At 36.3% G+C, this 22708-nt stretch overlaps 1 protein-coding gene across 2 annotated transcripts in view; it reads right to left on the minus strand.

Moving 5' to 3' along the window:
- chrna8 (cholinergic receptor, nicotinic, alpha 8) overlaps positions 1–22708 on the minus strand; it is a 48257-nt gene that overhangs the window by 19676 nt on the left and 5873 nt on the right. The window contains exons 2-4 of one of the 2 annotated variants that reach the window (XM_043243742.1): positions 17888–18027; positions 7836–7880; positions 2580–2689 (exon numbers count right to left, since the gene is read on the minus strand). In XM_043243742.1, coding sequence (XP_043099677.1) covers positions 2580–2689; positions 7836–7880; positions 17888–18027 — 295 coding nt within the window. Of the gene's footprint in view, positions 1–2579; positions 2690–7017; positions 7043–7835; positions 7881–17887; positions 18028–22708 lie in introns of those variants that run through there. The other variant, XM_043243753.1, reaches the window with a different exon arrangement.

Consider the following 22708-nt stretch of genomic DNA (forward strand, 5'->3'; position numbering starts at 1 on the left):
CCTTCCCTTCCAACCAAAAGAGAATCGAGACACCCCTACCCCTTCAAGTGAACACGTCAAAGAAATGTGTGCAAAAAATTGGTTTGCTAACGTTAAACTCAATGGAGGGCCACAGCTCTGCACAGTTTAACACCAACCAGCTCTTGGTTTCTATTGGTCCTGAAGTCCTTGATTATCCAGATCAGGTGTGTTTGATTAGGGTTGGAGAAAAAAAATGCAGAGCTGTGGCTCTTCAGGAATTGAGTTTGAGACCAGTATGCTAAACCCTTTTCTCAAATATTGCCAACCCGACAGAGAGAACATCTATCTTTACAACGAGTGTTTACAGCAAAAACAGCGATTTATCCTTTTGTTGCTACAAAATATAATGTAGCGATTCAGTAATTAAACTGTTAATAAAAGTAGAATAAAACAATTTCTTTGTACCTGAATGTGAGAGCTGAGCAATATCTGTTGTGTGTCTTGCCAGTAAACGGCACATTAATAAAAAAAAGTGATATTAATATAGAACGTTAGGGCTCTAATGTGTACCAGCAGGTGTGTGTATTGTAGAAGCTAGATGATTTATGACATTATAGTAGTGGTGTCCCAATTCCTAGAGGAATATTTTTATCCCTAGCCATGGCTGAACTGGGGTTAAATTTCACAAGTTTTTCATTAATGTTGGTAACCTTGAGAGCAGCCATAGATGAAGTGGTGAGCGTGGGCTATAAAGGGTGGCAGACGAGTGGTTGCAGGTGTTGGTGATTAATACTCAGGTGATTGAGATCGTGTCCAGGTGGCGACATAATGGTGTGACATAATGTTTTGCTAAGGTATAGGGCCTTATATTGAACCACAACAGAATAATGACAGATATCACTGAATTCTTAATAATAAACTCAATCATGCATTTTGTCACATAAAGGAACTTAAGAGTAAAGTAATGATTTTGAGCTAGAATGGAGAAAATGTAATTTCTTCACTCTCTGACTTTTGTGAAACCCAAGAAAGTTATCAAACCACTTTGGTTTTGTTTTGTTTTTTTTTTACCCTTGATTTCTGTTTTATTCTAACGTTTATATACTGTACATAAATTGAAATTTGGAATGACATGAAATTTGGCAAATAATGACCATTTTTTGGGTGAACTATCCCTTTCATAACTTTAACATTTGTAAATAATATCTAATTTATATAAGGCACTATTTATCTTCAGTAAGGCTGAATTAACTGAATTAATATTTTTGTTCAATTACAATTACATAGAACTAAATGTTTAAAGAGAATAAAGCTATTAAAGCTATTCTGCTCTACTGAAATTTAATATACTGTACCAATAACATTTATAACATTTATAATAAGTACATTATGCCAAAACACAATAGTGCTGAACTGCCAAGCAATTATGTAGCCTACTGACATTTTTCCATTTTCCATCGTCATGCAGTTTACATAGTTATGTCTGTCTTCAGCCAACATCACTACAGAACTAAGTTCTGTGTCACATCTGAATGGATTATGTGACTTTAAGCTCTATTTATGTCTTTGCATTGTGGAGGAAATGCAGCACACGTTCTTCAGAGCTGTGTGGGGGACTGATTCTGCTCTGTTTTGACCCACAAATGGCGGATACATCGGGTAGAGCTGCTTCACACTTAATATATAAATATATAAAATATTTGCTTTTTGCAGTTTCTCATTTGCTGTAATTTAAAAACAGCGCCTAATATCATGGAGGTCCGCATTCCACGATTTGGCCCACTGGGAATGTCCCTGTATTCCCGATGGCCAGTACATCCCTGCCCCTAGCCCTTGACACTCTCTTTCAAGGGACAAAGGCAAGGGGTAGCCAGAGTAAAAAAAAAAAGCGCAAAAAAAAATGAGTGATGAGTTATGAAGGAAAATGTAAATGTTGTGTAAACTGATATTTCACTGCTCGTCTATATTGCCTGAGCTTTCAGTTTTCAGCAGCTAGATTGAAGTATGATGTTACCAAACTAAGTGCATGAAAAATCAATTCAGACTTTTATTCAGATGGAGCAGATGGTGACTCAAATATGAGTGTTGACACAAGGCTTGTACTTTTTCAAAGGCCACCCAAAAATCATGATAACATCAGTTGAATCCTACATCCACGTATCGATTTGCTATATGTTTTGACAACCACAGGATTGCTTATCATGGCCTAAGATTAACTGGTATCTTACAGTGTTCTCATTTAACTCTCATTACATGCATTTACTATAATAATAACAGTAAATATGTATAATTACAAGCAACTAACCCTAAACCATTCTCCCATCTCAAGCCTGTATAATAAGCATACATTATTAATTAATATCATTTTTATCATTTTACCCACCCTAACTAAGCACTTCTTCTTATAACTCAAGGTGCTTTTATTGTATTGATGTTGCTGCTGTATTAGAAAAGCAATAAGCCACTGAATAGTGTTGTACTTTATGTGTTGTATGAACAGCCTCCTGTGGCTTATAGCTTTGTTGGACAAAAAGTTTGTTAGGCAGGTTTAAGAACAACACACTATAATCAGCTCGAAGCAAAAAAAAATGATATAAATGTAATCATGTGTCCGTTACCTGTTATAGAGCAGAATATCTGGTGTCCAGATCTGATTGGATGGGAAACGCAGGGTCTGGACACCAGGATAGTTATCAGGGTTCCAGCTCAGATAGACATCTGTCCATCCCTGAATACACAGAACACACATCCGATTCAACATCAATGCATAATGCATGACTGCTAAAGACAATCATATTGGGCACACACTCTCACACACAGCCAGAAAACACAAAAACACAAACACACAGCTGGGGTCTGCCCAGGGTACGCACATGTATATTTACCACTGGGAAATAAGAAGAGAACATAAATACATATAAAACAGAGCAAAGGCATACTGTATGGATATGCAAAGTTGAATATAACACAGTGTGCTCGAAGAGATTCCCAAAATCACATAAACGCCAATATTTAAAGTTAAATAAAGTAATTAAAAGTTAAGCTTTTTAAGTAATGTGTGCTGACATCCCACTTCTTTGAGCACGAACTCCCGCTGATCTCTCTTCAGAGGTGTAGATGGCCCCTAGCTATATTTTCTCTAGCCTAAAGTTGTCTCCCCGCAGTATTAGAGGGCAGAAAAATATGTGGTGTGACTGTAGATTTAGCATAATATAATCTTTTTTAAAGCTTTATTAAGCAGCGCGCAACCTAAAGCACACTACTATTCTATTAAATTAATTCAGAGGTGCCGTCAGCTGAGGAAAGGCAAACAAGACATTGCACTCTGAAATCAGACTGGCTGCATCAACAATTAGAACAAATACATCCATTGTTTGACACTCATCTTATTTATTCCTGCATAGTAGTCATGCCCTATATAGTAGTTTTATTCATGTCTTCTGAAGAGCATGAATGATTTATGCGATGAACAGGTTTAATATGGGCTTTTATTTATTTATATAAACACTTTTTATATCGACACACATGAATAAGGCACACCAAATATGATCAATGGAAAAACAAACATCTTTTCTTCGAGCAAGAGGCACGTTCTTGCTCACCAAGCATACATAGTTAGAAAACATTTAAAAAGTATTTAAAATATCTTAAATTGTGTTCTAAAAAAGTTTCAAATGAACTATCCCTGTAGCTAATTGTAGTAGAATATCCTAAGCAGGTAGATCTATTATTTTGTTATTATTTTTCCCTCTTTATCCCATGTACTGTGTTACAGATTGCTGTGATTATAATATGACCTTTCATCTATTTCTGATAACTTGTGTGTGTGTGTGTGTGTTCACCGATGCACAGTTAATTGAGTTAAAACAACAGGGAGAAAATCTTGTTTGTTTCATCCTCACAGATCACATCAGATCAGTCAGGAGGAAAGAGGAGTTTCTGTTCCACAAATCTCTCTGTGAGTGTTGTCTCTGTGGCTCAGATGTCCCAGTGTGCTTTAGTGAGCGTATTCCCTGAGGCGCTGCCTCTCTCTGTGGACACAATAGCTTGCTTTGGCACTGACATCATGAAAAGATCAGGGAATGCGTTCTGCACATATTCCATATATGTGCTGCAACACATACTTACAGTAGAACATAATGTTTCTGATCCATGTCTAATAAAAGAAAACAACAGATGCACTTTGTTCCAAATGTCACATGCAGTTTCATGTTTTTAGACAACAGGATGATTTGTGCTGATATTTTCATATACCTTAAAATAATACAAATAAAATATTTGTTATTATTTATTTACAATGATTGTCATAAATTTTTGCTATTTGTTTTTAAGAGCGAACTCTTGAAAAAGCCTTTCAAGAACATTTCGAATTATTATTGTCTTTCCATTGCTTTAAATGAAATGACCAATCACCAGAGAGCTTTAGAAAAATGAATAGTAGAATTAATTGTTTAGAAGTCGTTGAACAAATAAAACAAATACAACCTAAAAGCATATTATAAGTAAATGAAAGTGTTTTTTGACCTTGCATGCATGTCAAACTGTTGTTTGGGACTTCCAAAAACCAAAATGAAAGTGAATGAAAATAAATGTTAGACAGTGGGAATGATAGGCAGACGGGGTTTAAGCAGAAAAAGGTCTGCAGTTAAGTCAACAAGGCCTGTCAGAGGAGACTGGAACTCCTATTTAAAATCACTATATTTAAAGAAACTGATCTTTTTAAAAGACAGATGTAGCTACTTTGTGCTGACGTTTATATATACAGGACCAAAATTTTAAACATTTAACATACAATGTCCATCTGTGGACCATACATTGCACTGTCAACAAATCAAAAGTCAGTTTGCGGGTGATCATCTGTGCAAGGTCTATCTCTAAGCCTGCTTGGCGCTTTGAAAAGCAACTGGTCTGAATGTTGGGTTCAACATCAGAGCGACCCCTTTGTGGAAAATTTCTTATCCAGCTTAATTTCATGGTTAAGTGCTCAGTTGGCTAAACTCATGCATTATGGTTGATGAGGTCAATAAAGGTGAATTAGAGCTGAGCAATGTTTTAGACAGATAGAAACACCTTTTAACAACTAAAACCCACAGTTTTTGCAAACCCAATTGGTGCCATTTGAGTATATAAACATTTGCGAACATGTCTTTCATGAAATTTCACACTCGCCTACTTTTAGGCTTATTGTGTTTACCAAATATATTTAATATGCTTATGTTTTGCATTTTTAGTGGTCTTGAGCACTTCAGCAATTACCTTGGTTTATAATGTTTCTCAGCATGGAAGCTTTTACTCAAGTAAGTAATATCCAGATGAGTTTTGAAAGCAGAGCCGGAATATATTCAAAGTCTGATAACATTGCTCATCCTAAAACACTCTTGGGTGCTTATAACAGTTCGGCAACCTCATGGCAATATTCATATGATTTTTATGATCATTTAAGTTTAAAACTAAATGTTATTGTAAAAAGTGAAACAAAATATACTACTATTACTACTACTACAAAAAAATAAAATAAAAACAGTCCTGAGGAGGTGCACCAGAGAATGGCAGTCTTGTCCAGACATTTTTAAAAGTTATGAAGTCAGAAAGCCCATTGTAAGCCAAGCTCCCAGACATAGACTTGGTCCTGCTCCACTTCAAGCTGTTATTTTCGTTGTAAATCTGAAATGTGACCAAGGGGTGTGACATTAAACCTAAAAGCCTTTGAAATGTCGCTATCTTGTTGCTCTGAGGACTGAAACCTTTGTTATCATCACCTGCAAGCCATGCGACTGGAACAGCCTATTTAAATTTCAAATATTTCTGCTGTTGTTTTTTGCTTTCAAGGGTGATGTCTGAACAATAAGCATTTAAAGAAGACATGCCACTGAGAGGCATAACCTAGCAGGACAGGAACATGAGGACCGTCATGTTTAAAACAAGCTAAATTGGTATTAGACTTTCAAAAATGATGCCGTAACAGTATAAGTGGGAGGACTTGGACCGCTTTATATTAAATGAAGGAGAGAAATCATAATGTACGATACAACGGAAGTCCGGCCTTTCAGTTGAAAAGCCAATCATTGTTTTCACTGAATTGATTTACACTACAATTTACTCTGATTTATCCATAAAGATACAGTAAAATACAGGGTATTTTTGCATGATTTGAGTCAAAGACACAACATTTATGTCAACACTGGGATCAGATTTGATCTACCTGGTATCCTGGCATTACCGTACCTGGCGCAGTTTTTAGCTAACCGTGAAAAATACATACCAATAAGTACATGAGTGCAGTTTCCAAATAAAACACTAGAGGCATTAAAACACCTTTACTTGAAGAATACCATGTTATGATTTCAAAACAATATTAATATTCTGGGAGAATTGAAAACCGGTGCTTTCGATGTTAGCATCACACATATCCAGCTTCATATCTATGGGTTTTCATAGACAGTAGGTTTACTCGGTAGCTCACGTGATATGGCGTCGCACTCCAGTATGAAAGAGTAAAATAAAATGGCACGGTTGCATCAACAAATGCCTTTTGATACCTGTTTTGCATTTGTTACCTGTGTTTCAGCATGCAGTAAGGTACATAAAACGTGTGTTTAGTGCTAAAAGGTTTATGTTTGAAAGTACCACCTAAAATAAACCCTACCTAATAAACCTAATCGATAGCGTTAACAAACATTTAAGCACATAAAATCATAATTTTAGCTGACTTCTACAAGTCTTTGAACTCTTAACTGTAATTTCTACCCGAACACTGCATGTGAATGCTTTATCAGGTGAGCTATTGAGGAAGTTTGCTTCAGCATATTGTACACCTGATGTAAATGTCAAAATGGATTAGTTTATAAGTCATTCAATATAAAGTGTATGTTTTTGGAAACCTAAGGCATGTGCAAACTGCAATTTTTAATAGTCCTTTATGGTTGTTGCTCGTCAGATTGTACGAACATGATGATCATGTCAAACTTTAGGATGTCATTAATGTCAGACCGTACAACAGTTAAGACGTTTTAAAAATGGAAATGGAGTTTTACAATATCAACCCATACAAAGAACCTGATTTTGCTGAGTTCGACGTGTTCCTGGTTCAACATCTTTGTTGACCCTAGAAAAACATTGTGATTAACCAATCAGATCTGAAGAACCAGTTTACAGTTGCATATGCATATTTAGGAAGAATAATGTAAGCAACTCGCACCCACATGAAAGCAGTGGTGCAACATATCATATGAATTCTGAGAGCGGAAGACGGGAGCGAAGGAGTTTATGGCGGTAAGAAGAAATCTCTAGCATTAATTCTGAGCATGGCTTGTCTTGAAAAACAAAAGTTCGTTCATACACATCACACTGCAAGACTACTCTGCAAATCTTATTAAGTTAAGAGTTAAAATTTGATTGCAAGAGCCATTAATCAGCAATCAAAGACTACAGATTGTAGCCTAAGATTATAGGAATTTTTAGGATTTTCAAAATTTATCTCAAATGACTAAATCATAGCCAAAATCTGGGCTTTACTAAGCAGTGGAACATTTGGAAACAAAACCAATCAATAATCCCCTTTTATAATCTGTAATAACTTGTGTGAGAAGGTTGTTGGAGGTTTTTTTTTAATCAGTAATGTTGATTTCAGCTGAAACTGCAGTGAGTTGTAACCTATGTATAGATATGTTTTTCTGACTGAGGATTTTATTGATGATGGTAATGAAGTGACAAACAGTTAAACCCATTTTGGTCTTTTCCCATTTTAGAGCTGTGGCTTTGAGTAAATAGTAAATGTAAATGCCTAGAAATGTTAACTTGTTAGTGAACTCGGTTGCCTTAAAGCAGCCTGACATTGCAAAAAGAGTACAAAAGGAAACTAAATAAAAACTCACCAGCTGTAGCCAGGCGTTGGTTATTAATACCTGATTTTTTTCATCCTGGGGCAGAGAAAGAGAAGAGAAAAAGAGATTCAGTATCAAATGAGGACATAAATGAAGGATTACTTCAAATTGAACAAATCTCCTTTCTGCTTCTATAATCCCAACCCCTTTCTATGAACAAAGACTTTTTATTCTTTTTATGCCCTCTGTATACCATTTGTTCCCTATCTCTGTCTTCTCTCACACACATCCGCAGACTTTGCCTTTTGGAGTATTTGAGATAAGGCCAAAAAGACCAGCTATGACAACCAATGAATAGGAGCAATTTAACCTTAAAGCAGTTTCACAAAGTGACAATCACCATTACAATACAGATCTCATAGTAAACCTCTTGAGCATTAAAGCTCAACTTCAGCATGCATTGATCAGCGTCAGATTCTGTGTGTGTGTGTTTGTGTGAGATCCAGAACATTGAGCTTTAAATGATCAAAGACGCTTGTTTCATTCAGAGAAGTGTCAGCTCTCATTTCCTCACAGTTCATTCAGTTTGGACCAGGGATGATCTACAGTGTCATCAATTTACCATTAAATATCCTTGCTTCAGCTAGTTCAATAAGAGAGGTCCAAATAAAGTGTCAATGCTTTGTATACACAGCATCATTCTATGCATACAACAATAGAGAACTCACAAAAAATACATGTGGTGCCATAATTCTTAAATACATAGTATCATGTGAATATAATGGTATAAGAATGTTAATCATACACTATAGTAAATATCAAAGTACCTTGATATTAACTTCTGGTATCATTACTACACCATGGTTTGACATTGATGTTTAATATGTCAGTACATTATGTAGTACACACTACCAAAATGTAGCAGGGTCAGTAAGAAATAATACTTTTACCCATAAAGAATGCATTAAACTAATACAAAGTGACAGAACAGACTTTGTTATGAAAAACAATAATAACACTTTATTTTAGGGTCTCCTAATCAGTTGCATACTAGCATGTATATTACTAGAATATTAGCCATTTATTAGTAGCAGTTAAGCACATATTAATGTCTAATATTACCTGACCTTATTCTACATCCCTAATCCTACACAATAATTAAGCCTAACTACTACCTTAAAAACTATTAATAAGCAGCAAATTTGTAATTTATCCAAAATTTACAGTCATGAAACTCTAGATGGCGCAGGCTGAAGGGTTGTTAACGTGACTGCTGATAGTCAGATAATCTGCAAGCTGATTGGTCCTTGTTGCATATGCAGCCAATGAGCTCACAGCCTTGCATTTATATGGCTGGCTAGCATTCACCTTCCTCAGCTCCACCTGTGTAGATCTGCTAAGAGTTATTTTCAATGCTATTTGTGCAGCAGCGGCATGTCTTGAATATTCACAGAACCATATCACCATATGCATTGACAGTAACAAGTTCCTTGTACTTGCTTGCAGCAGCAGCAATAATATACCACAACAGCAGCAGCTGTAGCAAATCAAATGCCAAGACCAAATACATTATCATTATCATACCCATCACCATGTTCAAATGTTCAGAGAGCTGTCATGGCTGAACTAAATGAAGCAGCACAAATGTTTGAATGATTTCTGAATGACAAGTGATACTGAAGACAGTGAAAATTCATCTTTACCACAACAGGAGTAAAGTACATTGAAAATATATTTTAATGATGCAATGAATTAAACATTGTAATCAGTGAAGCCAGTATTCAACACTGCTTTCTGATCTAAAGTATACTGTTGAAAAGGAACTGTTATAGAGGTCAATTTAGAGTTGACAAAAACAGTTTTTAGTGTTGCTGATCTTGAATCTCAGTTTGAATTTTTCCTTAAGGCACCAATGATTACTCATGCTTAAGAGAAACCCGTCCTTGTGCTCTGTCTCCAGTTCCTCTGTCACTGAGCTTCCTGTGTAATGTGCAATGATGTCTCTTTTGGCAACTGCAGAATGGGGTGCATTTACATTCCAGCATAAAATACACCAATTGAATGCCTTGCAAAATGTTAAAATAGGTAAATTTGGTTCAGAGACCCCCAGGGGACGACAAAGTGGTATAGGGAGTCAGACAGCAGAAGCCATGTTTTACACACACAAAAAAATCTGTTTAAATACATACAAAAAAGTATTTATGCATGTTTACATATCTGGTGGCACCTTGTCATGAAAAAGTGTGGGAGTGTGCACATCTTTTTTATATACATTTTTAGTAAATAAAATAATTAATATTTTAAATACTATAATGATCATGATATTTATACTTTGTTTTGTGTGCTTGTTTTATATGTTCCTGATTTATAAGCACGTCTTAGGTGTCCAAATATTTTTAGGGCCACTAAATGTTATGAAAAATGACTATTTTTGTTGAGGATGTCAATAAGTACAAGTCATATTCTCACGTTTCGCTCTGTTGTTTTTGCTCTTCCTTTTCTTAAATTATTAAATTACTATTCTAGGCCTGTCTGCAAAAACATTGTCACTTTGATGAAAGAAATTATGCGCCTAAGCCATCTTGATTTTAGGTCCTTAAACAAGGTTAGTCATTTCTCTACATATCCTCCATGTGTCAAAACCTAATAGAGAGAGAGAGAGAGAGAGGGAGGGAGAGAGAGAGAGAGAGAGAGAGAGAGAGAGAGAGAGAGAGAGAGAGAGAGAGAGAGAGAGAGAGAGAGAGAGAGAGAGAGAGAGAGAGAGAGAGAGAGAGAGAGAGAGAGAGAGAGAGAGAGAGAGAGAGAGAGAGAGAGAGACGAGAAACAGAGACACGAGGGAGAGAGAGAGAGAGAGAGAGAGAGAGAGAGAGAGAGAGAGAGAGAGAGAGAGAGAGAGAGAGAGAGAGAGAGAGAGAGAGAGAGAGAGAGAGAGAGAGAGAGAGAGAGAGAGAGAGAGAGAGAGAGAGAGAGAGAGAGAGAGAGAGAGAGAGAGAGAGAGAGAGAGAGAGAGAGAGAGAGAGAGAGAGAGAGAGAGAGAGAGAGAGAGAGAGAGAGAGAGAGAGAGAGAGAGAGAGAGAGAGAGAGAGAGAGAGAGAGAGAGAGAGAGAGAGAGAGAGAGAGAGAGAGAGAGAGAGAGAGAGAGAGAGAGAGAGAGAGAGAGAGAGAGAGAGAGAGAGAGAGAGGGGGAGAGAGGGGTGCATCCCAAAATTTACTCTTGTTAACATGAGACATCAGTTGCTTGTTTGATCTTTTTTTTTTGTCTCTGCTTAGTATCTATCATTTACTTTTTTTTTAAACTTGCTTTCACTCCCTGTCTCTTCTTGTTTTCCTTGCTTCTCTGTCTTTTCCTTTGACACACTATAGTCCCTGTTGTTTTCTCCTCCTGCAGAAGAAAGTGGAGGTAACGTGTTGTCCGTGAAGGGTGAACTGAGGGCATGTGACATGCAATCAACGTCAACGGATGAAGTTAAGAATGCTAACAATGCCAGCAGCAGCCTAAACAGAATTTCATCTGTATGGCTCCAGTCTTGCAGACCAAGCCTTTTAACTAGTGACACATTATAAATACTAACAGCTCACTCAAATTAAACAAATTTGTTGACAACATAGATTTGATTTGTTTTTATGACCTGTAATCATGGATTTCTGAGTGCTGATTACCGATATAATTGACAGAGTGCAAAATTGAGGTTGAGAATAAACACTTAAGCAACTGTGCTTGAATAATGAAAAAAATTAACCTCTCAAACCTTAGTGCATTTGAAGCTTAAGAAAGTAGCCACCCGGTATATTGACAACGTGCTCTGCTTAATTGCAGTGGAAGCGCATGGGACAGAGTGAGGAATATTGCTGCATTTATGATTTAAACAAACACCTTTTCCGGCATATGGCAGTGTTCATAAATCGCCATTCCACCGCAACGTCTAACTGAAACCCACTGAAACGTGAACACAGCCTCGGGCAGCTGTGTATATGAGCTTCAAATAATTATACTTCTGTAAAACAGAGCAATAAAATGCTGTACAAAACAAATCTTAAAATACTAACAGTGCTGTGAACCTAATTCTTGTGTATTTAGAAAATAAAACTGCATTTCATTGACCTGCTGTCCATTTCAGCTTAAACTATTCTTTTAAAGAGTGCTTAAAAATGATTTATTGAATAGAATTTTTTTCAGACTTGTATAATACCGTTTATTTAAATGCAATTTTGTAATCACATTTGCAATGAATTACAGTTTACTATATTTGAAATATATTTGAAATACATTTAGTGCATACTACGTACTGTGTTAAAATTATGATCAAGCTACATCTATCAAGCTTGTGTTCATTTATTATAAGTTTATGTAGTTCCCGACTGGAGTAAGGGTGTATTTGAAGACATTACTGCAGTAATTAGTGTTCTATTTGACTGGGAATTTGGAACTTATTTACATTTGATTCATTTTCTCCCAGCCAGTGTAATTGGGCTACACACTAATTAGTTGCACTGTATTACATGAATACAATGAGCTGTTAATCACAGTCAAATCATTACTTGTGAGCAATTTTATATTTTACAGTTCGTCGCAAATGTTATTAAAATATTAATAATAAATAAAATGTATGATAAATAATTAGGGGGTGAGCTATTTGTCTAAGGGCTTGTTATCACCACTGAACACGTGGTTGAGTTATTAACCCGGCGTGCACAAAAAACACTAACTCGCAAAAGAACAGCAAAGTAAAGCAACAAGAAAAAAGGGAAGCGCATAATTTATTCATTCCACACTGGATGCTGGAAACCTTCTGTAAGTGACAGCGTAACACTATTACAGTTAATCTGCCTATTCACAAGAGATTGCTGCATGCACAGCTAATCATCGCCACATCACTCAGAGAGTTACATCACAGTCTGCTTACAGTATGCACACTAGTAAATTCTTTGTATTTCTTTTATTCATTCATGTCTGAATCTTCAAAAGGCCAACATACTTAAGACGAGTTCATAAGCTGCTTATTTAGAGCTGATTTTATAAATAGTTGTAGAGTAAATAGAGCTGCGCCCGCTTTTGTACGGCGAGACTGTCCAACGCAAATCTGTGAATGAACAATTCTACAGTACTTAGAAAAAACGAGACGCATGAAAACCTGCCTGCGGTAATGAGAAGTGACTATTGTGATCGGATTGAGATAAGGAGCGCGTGAGCGTTTTCGCTCTGTGAACCGATAAATTGAATCTTTCATATGGAAAAGCTGTGAAATGAACACGCACTGCAGATGACAGAAGATTATCCACATAAGTACGGAGCCTCTTTAAATGGAGAATATAATAATAAGTGTCACTTGATTTGATAAAAAGAGGATGCGACTCTGGCAGTATGCACTCGATACGAGCAGGAAGTGAACAATGGAGCGGAACTATGGAGAATCGGAGCTACTATTCTAGGCACTATCTATCTACACCCTCTCTCTCTCTCTCTCTCTCTCTCTCTTTCACTCTCTATGCAGAGTATGTGAGCAAGGCGTGCATGATTTTTGCCTGGAGCGAGGAGCATTTTAGACGTTTTTTAAATGTGTGCTCACTGGTTCCGGGATTGTACCCATCACGGCCTTAACATGTTAGCAGCCCGTAATACAGTTAGAAGTCAGCAAGAATTTTCCATGTGTTAAACACAATGTTAATGTCAGAGGTGCCAGTGGGTTGTTCAAATCGCGTGACTGCAGATTGCGTACATTTTAATTCAAATGATTGGACCTTGCCTGCAAAGATATGTCAAATAAGGGTAAATGTGGCAGCATCTTAATAAATATCATAATGATAAAACACGCGATCTGTGAAAAATGATTGCAAAAATTTGGAATCTGACTTATTCCTGCAGTCAAAACTTTATAGAAAAAAGAACAGTACAATTTACTGGAATGTACCAGCTTTCATGCAATGGTTTAAATTGTGCTCTGTTTTTAATTGTAATTGCAATTTTAACATTTTAATCTCAATGTTGTCTTAATGTATTACGCGAGAGAGATACCATTATTTTAGAGAGATGTATTTCTTCCAAAGAAAACAATATTTAAATTCAAATTTATAAGTAAATCAAAGTGCATGCAAATGATGAGCAAAACAATAAATGTTTCATTGCACATTTATCAGAAATAGCCCTGTTTCTCATCTCAGACCTGTCCTTCTCTTGGTTTTGAGTCTGACTCGACGCTCTTCTGATTTTGGTTGTGCTGGTGTCAACGAAAACGCTGGGACTATATATGATTGGTCTTTCTGTGAAGAAGAGAGAGGCGAGGGACGGCAGGCAGCGAGTGAGACAGGACTGTACAGTATGGAGGCTGGAGGACAGAAGGACAGAGGTCACAGACGGGTTACTGGTTCTCTGGGCAGACGGTGAGAGATTCCTGCCCTGAAATGAACCTTCCCTCACAAACTGCACGGCACGAAGGCTAACTTTCAGGTGCGCCTCGTCAGAGACCGCCCCTCTCTCAGCTCCCTGAAGTGAAGGCAGCGAATAAAGGGCCAGAGGTGATGGTGGCCTTTCCACGCCGTCAGCGGTCCTCGCCGCCAGCAAACTGCTGTTTGCATTCCCAGAATTCACTTTTTGCCTGCTGAACCATTATGAGGACATGTACACACATATACAACGGGTCACATGTAATACGTGCCGTTTGACCCGGTTTAAAGGAATGTCCCACGTTTCATTATTATCAAAATAACTCAACCTTTTTTTTGTAGTAGCAGATACCTGTGGTTCCAGTAAAGCTTGTACAACGTATATAAACTGGGCCAGTGCTAAAAAGTCTAAAAGCCAAAATGTGAACCTTATATTTTTGTTAAAGTATTTACATTAATTATTCAGTAAAAAAGCTGTGTATTATCCTTTTTTTGTGATGAGAATTCTATTCTGTTTAGATGAACTGGCTACTGGTTCCCACTGGTTAACATACAGTAAACAGACACTTTCTTCTTTCCTATTTCTGGTGCATGTATAACGTTTAAGCGTTGAAACAATGCATACTTTTATTAGCTGACCGCATACATTGTTTGTGCCTTACCATAACTACCATAATTCTTCCAAGTCAATTTGTTTTTCTGTGGTCAAGAAAGCAACCTAAAAATCTGTTGTAGGGTCCAGTACACTGCAAAAAACGCTTTTCTAGCATTAAAATTATTGCTTTATCTTATTTCAAAAAGAAAACCCCATTGGCAGATTATTTTGCTTGTTTCAAGCAAAAAACTTTTGACTTGTTTTTCTGAAAACGAGACTTAAATTTTTACTTGATTTAACAATTTTTAGATATTTTGGCTGAAAATAAGACAACAAAAAAAATATTTTTTTGCAGTTTAGCCACGAAGCTGGAAGAAAAATCGCTGCAACTTTCCAGAATGGCAACCCTGCCCAGATTTGAGCCTTCCTTGTGTTTTGAGTTCATATCAGTTATCAATTAAGCTTCAGTTCCCTCATCAGTCAACATTAATTCCAAACTTCTGTATTGTCCCAAAAAACTGCAAGCCGTTTCATTCACTTCTGATACAGGAAAGTTTCCTTCCGCATAAATTCTGTTCCATGTTGTGATCATGTTATGGACACACTGAATTACAAATCACTTGCCTTTTCGATGCCAAGTATTTTTCAGCTTTTGTTTCTCACAGTCCACCTATCCTCACGCTCATATCCCTCGCAGCACTGCGGTGATGTAGAATGGTGTGGCAGCTGCCACCCCCAGCCCCCCCCCTCAGCTGATTGCGAACAACTCATGCGTTCACAGTTTCACAGCATCCCAGTCATAGCCTATGGGCCTCTCGCCATCTGGGGCCGCGCGAGAACCACGCCACGGCAGCCATGATTTAACACACAGGATAAACAGATATTTCATAATTCACATGGTGCGATGGGTGAATGGAGATAGATTTCAGCCAGGTGACGGGGCCTTTGGGACAGCGAAAAATGGGACAGTCAGGCATGCATACTTTAATTTTCTTTCATGTTCTTTCTTTTTCCTTTTCTCATAAAAGAAACGAGTAAACAATATTCAAATTCAAGGCGAATCTTGACTGGTTTTATACAACATGTAGTAGGTTCAGAGAAACGACGCACTTTGGCCTTTAAATCTGATAACTGCTCTTCATATACATTTAGTGGTCATCAGCCATTTCACAGGATAATCTGTCATGCAAGCACATTGCACTTATGATGTACCAATATTCCAGGACGATAAAGCTAAACTGCACGCTGTTTAATGAAATTCAAGACTCTTGTAAACGCAAGGATAGTGATAAATGCCTTCGATGGCCTCACAAATCAGCAGACCTAAACATCATAAATTTTTCAAGGTAAAATCTGAAGTGCAGCGCATGTGTTTTTACTGATGTTGCAATATCAAACTGCAAAGAGTTTAACATGCCAAGAAGCCTGAGATGGATTAACCATATCATACGGATGTTTGAATATCATATTGAGCCCAAAAGGGGGCATCGTGCAAGGCTACTGTAAAAGTTGAAGATGCAGCGTGATGAAGACTAAACTAAAACTGTTATCCTATATATAATCCTTTTTATATCAGTCTATTGTTTTTCAATATTTTTTTAACAAATAGGTATTAGTCGAGACCAACAGCCACTCAGCCAAAATGTGATCCTATTAATGTTTCATGTGGATCTTTTCATGCTCAGGGAGTCCTGCTGCGATGAAACATCAACGTATGTATGTCTGGCATATAAAAAGGGTAGGATAAAATGAAAAAGGAAAATGTGTGACAGTGTCTTCAAAAGGACCTTCTAGAGAAAATAAACTTTTCAACTGGGGCTGGATTCGCACAACTATCTTGAGAAAAAACAATCTATTAAACTGCTATTTTTTTTGTGTTCTAACAAAAAAAAAATGCATTGCTAAAAATACTTTAGAATGTTCTTAAATTAGGATGACCTCCAGTTTGTCCTAAATCCCCAAAGGTAAGATGTCATATGAATAATTATTGTAAGTATTAAAACTAGCTATATATAGTGATTTGTCATGTATAAATTCATGGTATTATTTCCTCTGTCAAAGCTGTTTTGTTCTCTAATGTTAGAAAAAAAATGTAGTTGATTGCAAGAAACCACTTACATTAAGTAAGTAGTTTTAATGCCCTTATTAAAACAATAAAAGCTTTTCTTAAATGAAAAGGTTTAGTACAACTGGGCAATGGGCCTTGGTTGACTTCAGAAGTACAGAAAAATATTACAATTATTAAGAGCTTGATAAAAGGAAAACAACATCTGCTAAGGAGCAGAAAACAAACGTTTTCATTTTCAGCACAGTCCCCAAGTGAAGTGAGTCCAAGAAGGCCAAAACGCTGTAACTAGCCCTAAAGCCCAGGGTAAAGAGGTGTTAATTGTTAAGTTAGTTGTACTTCCCATAACAAAAAAAAGTGGTTTGAGAATCTTTTTTCACTATAAAAAAACCTTTGTGCAATAAAAAGATTCTATCGATAGTAACCCCTATGAATAGATTCGATAGTAACCTGTTTATAGCTATAGAAAGTTCTCAAATATAATCAGACAATGTCTTGAGCAGATCTTTAAATAAATATATTGTTTAATAATTTTAACAAACGTGTTTCGTTGTTGTTGGATATTTTGTTACATGATGCATTTATATTTTGGGCTCAGTGTATGAACACATTCATTTATAAACCCCCCAATAAATGCAATTGTAATCAACCAGTTTTGTGTGTTTACAGACTTGTACAGTAAGCTACCATCAAATACTGTTTTTTGTATTTGATAGGATGGTAGTAAGCAATGTACCATTATGTACCTACAGATACTATGGAAGAATTTAAAACAGACTTGTAAAAAGTGTTCATTTTATTTATGAAAACCATTCTTAAACTATTGTATTTCTTCGCGAGCAGAGCATGAACGCTCATTTGAAGTATTTGATGGAGGGTTTCACATTTTTTAATTTGTTTTTGATGCAGAGAACAAAGACCTCCATATACGGTCTTATCAATCAAACTCAAATCAATCAGCAAATCACTGAAAACACCGGGAAGTGGAATATGCACAGTGTGATGCAAACCAGCATCATGAAAGGAAGATCACATAAAAGAGAAGCAGAAGCAGACACTCACCACGTCTATGATCTGAAGCAGCGTGAGTCCCAGCTCCACCACTATAGGTGCAGAATCGTTGAGAACAGGCCTTTCCAGTCTGTTATAGTTCTCCATCAACTCCTTATACAACTTCCGCTGATATTCCCCCTGTAACGAGTCTTAAGAAAGAAAGAAAGAAAGAAAGAAAAATGAAAAATACTGATGCAGTTTCAAACCTGTATGCATTTCTTTTCTTGTTTTGAAGAATACACTGGTCGCTCTTTCCATGCAGTTACCATTAGAAAGTCACAGAATGAGGCAAAAGAAACAATAAAGTATAATAGAAATGTTCCACATGATCTGTGAAAACGTAATATACAGCACTTAAGACCTATGGACCACTGCGATAAACTTTTTCCCAAAGCGTTGTGTGTCTTAATGGTTTGTGACACGTGTAAATAAAGACACAATTTTGTGTTCTATCCAATCAAGAATGAATTCACAGGCAGATGGTCTGGGGTTAAGTTATTAATTAATCGTTAGACAGATTTGACTCAGTAACTGAGACTAATACCCTGAGGGACATTGCTGTTGTCCTGTAGATAAAAACACATGAAGGAAACGTTCTGGGAGAAGAAAAGAATATGTAAAACTGCAGCGTATCAGCAGTATAAAATATTCAGAACAGACCCACTCCTTCCAAAGATGGACTAAAGCGCCCTGATGTATACAAATGGGATTTTCTCAAACGTAAAAACGCGATGAGATGGAGAGATGAAACGGAAAATTTCGACAAACTAATAAATGACATAATATTAACAGCAGTGCTGGATAATTCAATCTGGATAATTGAATTTTCTTGGAACATCTGTGATGATGTCTATGTTTAGATTCAGTATGCTTATGTTGTTATATAAGCAGAATTTCTTTCATAAATCAAAGGAATTCATTCATATTCTAAGCAAGTGGCATCACTCACACTCTCTTGACTCACGCCGCATATGAGGAAATTAAAAGGAGCGTATGTTCTGTGTATCTGTGCACGAGATTGCAGCTGTGATGGAGAGAGAGGGAGACAGAGCTAACAATATGCAGCTCGCATAAAATCTGTTCAACATGAATCAAGTTTTGAATGAATGCACTGATGCAAACTCTCAGCATTTTGATGCAAGATATGCATCATATCAGTGTCAAACCTGCCAACCAACAAGTATATGCATTGACTTTACTCTCCTGGTGCACCTAAGACATCAATGTTGTTTCTTTATTTATTTAGCAGAAAGATGTCAACTTTGATGTTCAAACAGATGAATGTTTAAAAATGAATGCGTCAAATTATTTTCTATTAGTTCTTACCAATTAGAAGCACATATAGATGTTTGTATTTTAGCATATTTTGTTATTGCAACCTTATGTTTACTTTCACTGTAAAGAGTTTTCGCACATTAAATTAAACATAACGTTTAATTAGCTGCAGTTATTTGCTGTAGTTATATGTGTATATTAATACGCACGTCCTGATTTTTCTGTGTCAACGTACCTGCATTTTGTTGACCCATTTTCCAAAAATGTAGTCTTAAAAATTTAGACATAACCTTACCCGTGCGCAATTCCTGAAATCAGAGGAAATTATAAATGAATGACACTGATTTGCAAGAACTACACTGATTGTAAGTCTTATAACAAAAGCTATAAACGTGTTCTTCAAATCTGATTCCAGGGTCGACAAAGTTGTCACACGCACCAAAATCAGGTTCTGCGTATTAATGCAGTGAGTTTATTGCTAGAATATTACAATAATATGAAATAATTCAATTAAGCTATGCACTAAAAGAAACTCGAGTCTTTCTGGAAGGTCAAAGATCAGAATGCCAGCAATGAGTGACTTCTATTCTTCAAGGAATGTGATTTTTAATAGTATCAAAAGTATAGTTGCAATTATCAGTTTTTATCACCGCTGCCGTCCATACAGATAGATAAGGTTTAACACAAGAAGCTGCTTAGAAAGAGATTTTGCCTAGGCCACAATTAATTTTCAACTACGAGTGCACACATGGTCCTTCCTTTTAATTACCACGAAACCATATACTATTAAACATTTTTTCCCTTGATTCAATATGGTGCTCTTTCCCCCTGGCATTTCTAATGGCTGGTACTTGCAGAAGTCATAACCACACCTCTGCCGCACACTGGTGCTTTATTAAATCCCTTCCATTAAAGGAAATGTCAGGCATGCATTTCAATGCATGGGCTTTTGTTAAAGAACGAGACTTCAATCTCCTGTTCCCGCAGGAACAGTGATAGCTGCTAGGTACAGGACACGCCGAGCAGCAGGATACAGGCTGGGCTTGCAAAAGCTCAGGCTAAAAATCCTGTTTGAAAGTTGCTTTGAAAGTTTACTTTTGAAAAAGATCGGTTTGGCAATAGTGTCACTCACACATACACCATAAATCACAGCATGGAGCACCGACAACAGAGGAAGCAACAGAGGATTTAGCACTATGACACTAAAGGATTACAGCCCATGACGAGAATGACTGACACTCTTAACGAGGTCCCTGCTGTGAAGAAATGACAGATTCCATCAGAGGCAACACATTAATTTCTCTTTTGTTCTCTTGCATAATCACAGTAATCTGGGACACTTTTTGCACTTATTTCTGCAATTTACTATGATGTCACACAGCTATTTAGACTGACAAACAAAACAAAAACAGTGGAAAAGAAGTACACTTCAGCATACTGATTATGGAAATTTGTAGAATATACTTAAATGCAAATGTAATATAATGTTTATATAATATAAAGGTCACTTTGTGACCACAATTGTTAATGTTAATTACAATTAAATGAAAGTTAAACATTAAATGAAAATGTAAAATTATATTAAATGCAACTTACTGAACTTTAGTACATTTTATATATATATATATATATATATATATATATATATATATATATATATTATTTCAATTTTCTTTTAAACTAAAGTTTATATAGGCCTATTTACAAACTTTTTTTCTATTGAAGCTGCATTTAAATATATACTGTATATATATTTTATATCAATTTGTAATGATTAAGTTTGCAATGTAGTGCATTTTAAATATTTTCAATGTAATTCTGTATAGTGCGCTACAGTTCAAATGATAACCAAGTACTTTACATGTGCTTTAGTATGTTAGTCTGGACTTAAAAATGTAAAACAATTATTTAAAATGTACTTTAAAGTAAAACGTTTAATTAAACATTATCACCAAGGTATACTCATTTACATTTAATTTAATAATTTGGTACGATGTTTGAGTTTTTGAGTATATATATATATATATATATATATATATATATATATATATATATATATATATATATATATATATATATATATATATATATATATATATATATATATATGCAAAAAACACATGCAAAAGCGCATAAAGCAATTTGAAAAGCAGCGCACCCATTGCATCCAAGAGCCACGAGTCAAAAAAGTCACGATTTACAAATGATAGCGAGTCACAGAACTGTTATACAGATTAAGAACATTAATGGTTCTGCAGTGTACACTGAAAACAAAAACGCCAATAAGCTTTTCAGTTCAGCACAATAGTAACTTAAATTTAAGTTCTTAACAGTTCTTTCCGTGGAACATGATTTGAGATATTCAAGAAAATTTTGGTAACATTCTACAAAATATCTTTAGTGTTCCACAGAAGAAAGTCGTTTGGAACAACATTAAGGCGGGGAAATGATGACAGAATTTATTAGCAGTAACTTTCCAGCAGTCCAGCTCAAAATCAATGCTTTGCTGTCAAGTGCTTTTCTGTGACAAAAATGCATTATTAAGTTTGTTGTATTTGACGTGAACTCAATATCTATCAGTATTCGATTCTGTCCTGTTTTATTTGATTGCACATCAAAACGTTCACGGGGGACATTTTGGGCCAGATGGGCTTGATTTGTTGAACAAGCCCTGATAATGCCACTAAAGTAACCTTATTAAGTTTAAGTATACGTCAGTGGTCTTTTATTTCAAATATTATCAAGATCACTTGACAACCCTGGATTTGAAATGAACAATCTGCACAGATGGACCACCGGTGGCCATCGCTAGCTGTATGCCATTTAAAGCTTTCATACTTGACGTGATGCGTGCCAAATACTCTTTCAGAGCCAGATGCATCAGTTGCGTCTTAACAGTTTTTAAATGTAAATAGTGTTAACATATTCTGGCACAGAAGACACATAATTCTACTGAAACTAGATAAATTGGACTACTTCTTCTATGCAGTATGCGCGTAACTGGTCAGAAGGAATATGAAAAAAATTCTCATCTGGATTGCTGATCCACATGGGAAGTGAGATTTGTCTGATTCGCCTGCTCTTTTTTCCCCTCCTCCCCAGACTGCAGCCGTCTACTCTCATTTACACTGAATGCGAGGCGTTTGGCATCTCAAATTAGTGTAGTGTTAACATAGACTTTCTAGTGAAATGTACACATCGGAGCTTAGGTGTTCCAGATTACCCTAATTCATCCTAATGGAATAAGTATTTGGGCTCCGGGCCCATCTCAGCCTGAGGGTTATGCGGTATCTGGTGGATACGATTTAAATGCATATTTCATGTATAGGAAAGACTGCGATAGAGACTAAGAAAGAGATACTGTGGCTGTGGTGTTTCAGATCAACTCTATCCCGGACACATCTACAGCACATAAAAGCCTTTAAATCACGTTCGTTAAATTTCATTACTTATTTAAGTGTCTTTTTTCCACTGGTCGGCACATTCTCATTACTATGTATGCGCCGCCATTGATTAACCCTCTATTGCCTCGGGTTAACTAACCCACTTTCTCAA

This window comes from Puntigrus tetrazona, chromosome 1 (assembly GCF_018831695.1).
Source record: "Puntigrus tetrazona isolate hp1 chromosome 1, ASM1883169v1, whole genome shotgun sequence".
Classification (NCBI taxonomy): domain Eukaryota; kingdom Metazoa; phylum Chordata; class Actinopteri; order Cypriniformes; family Cyprinidae; genus Puntigrus; species Puntigrus tetrazona.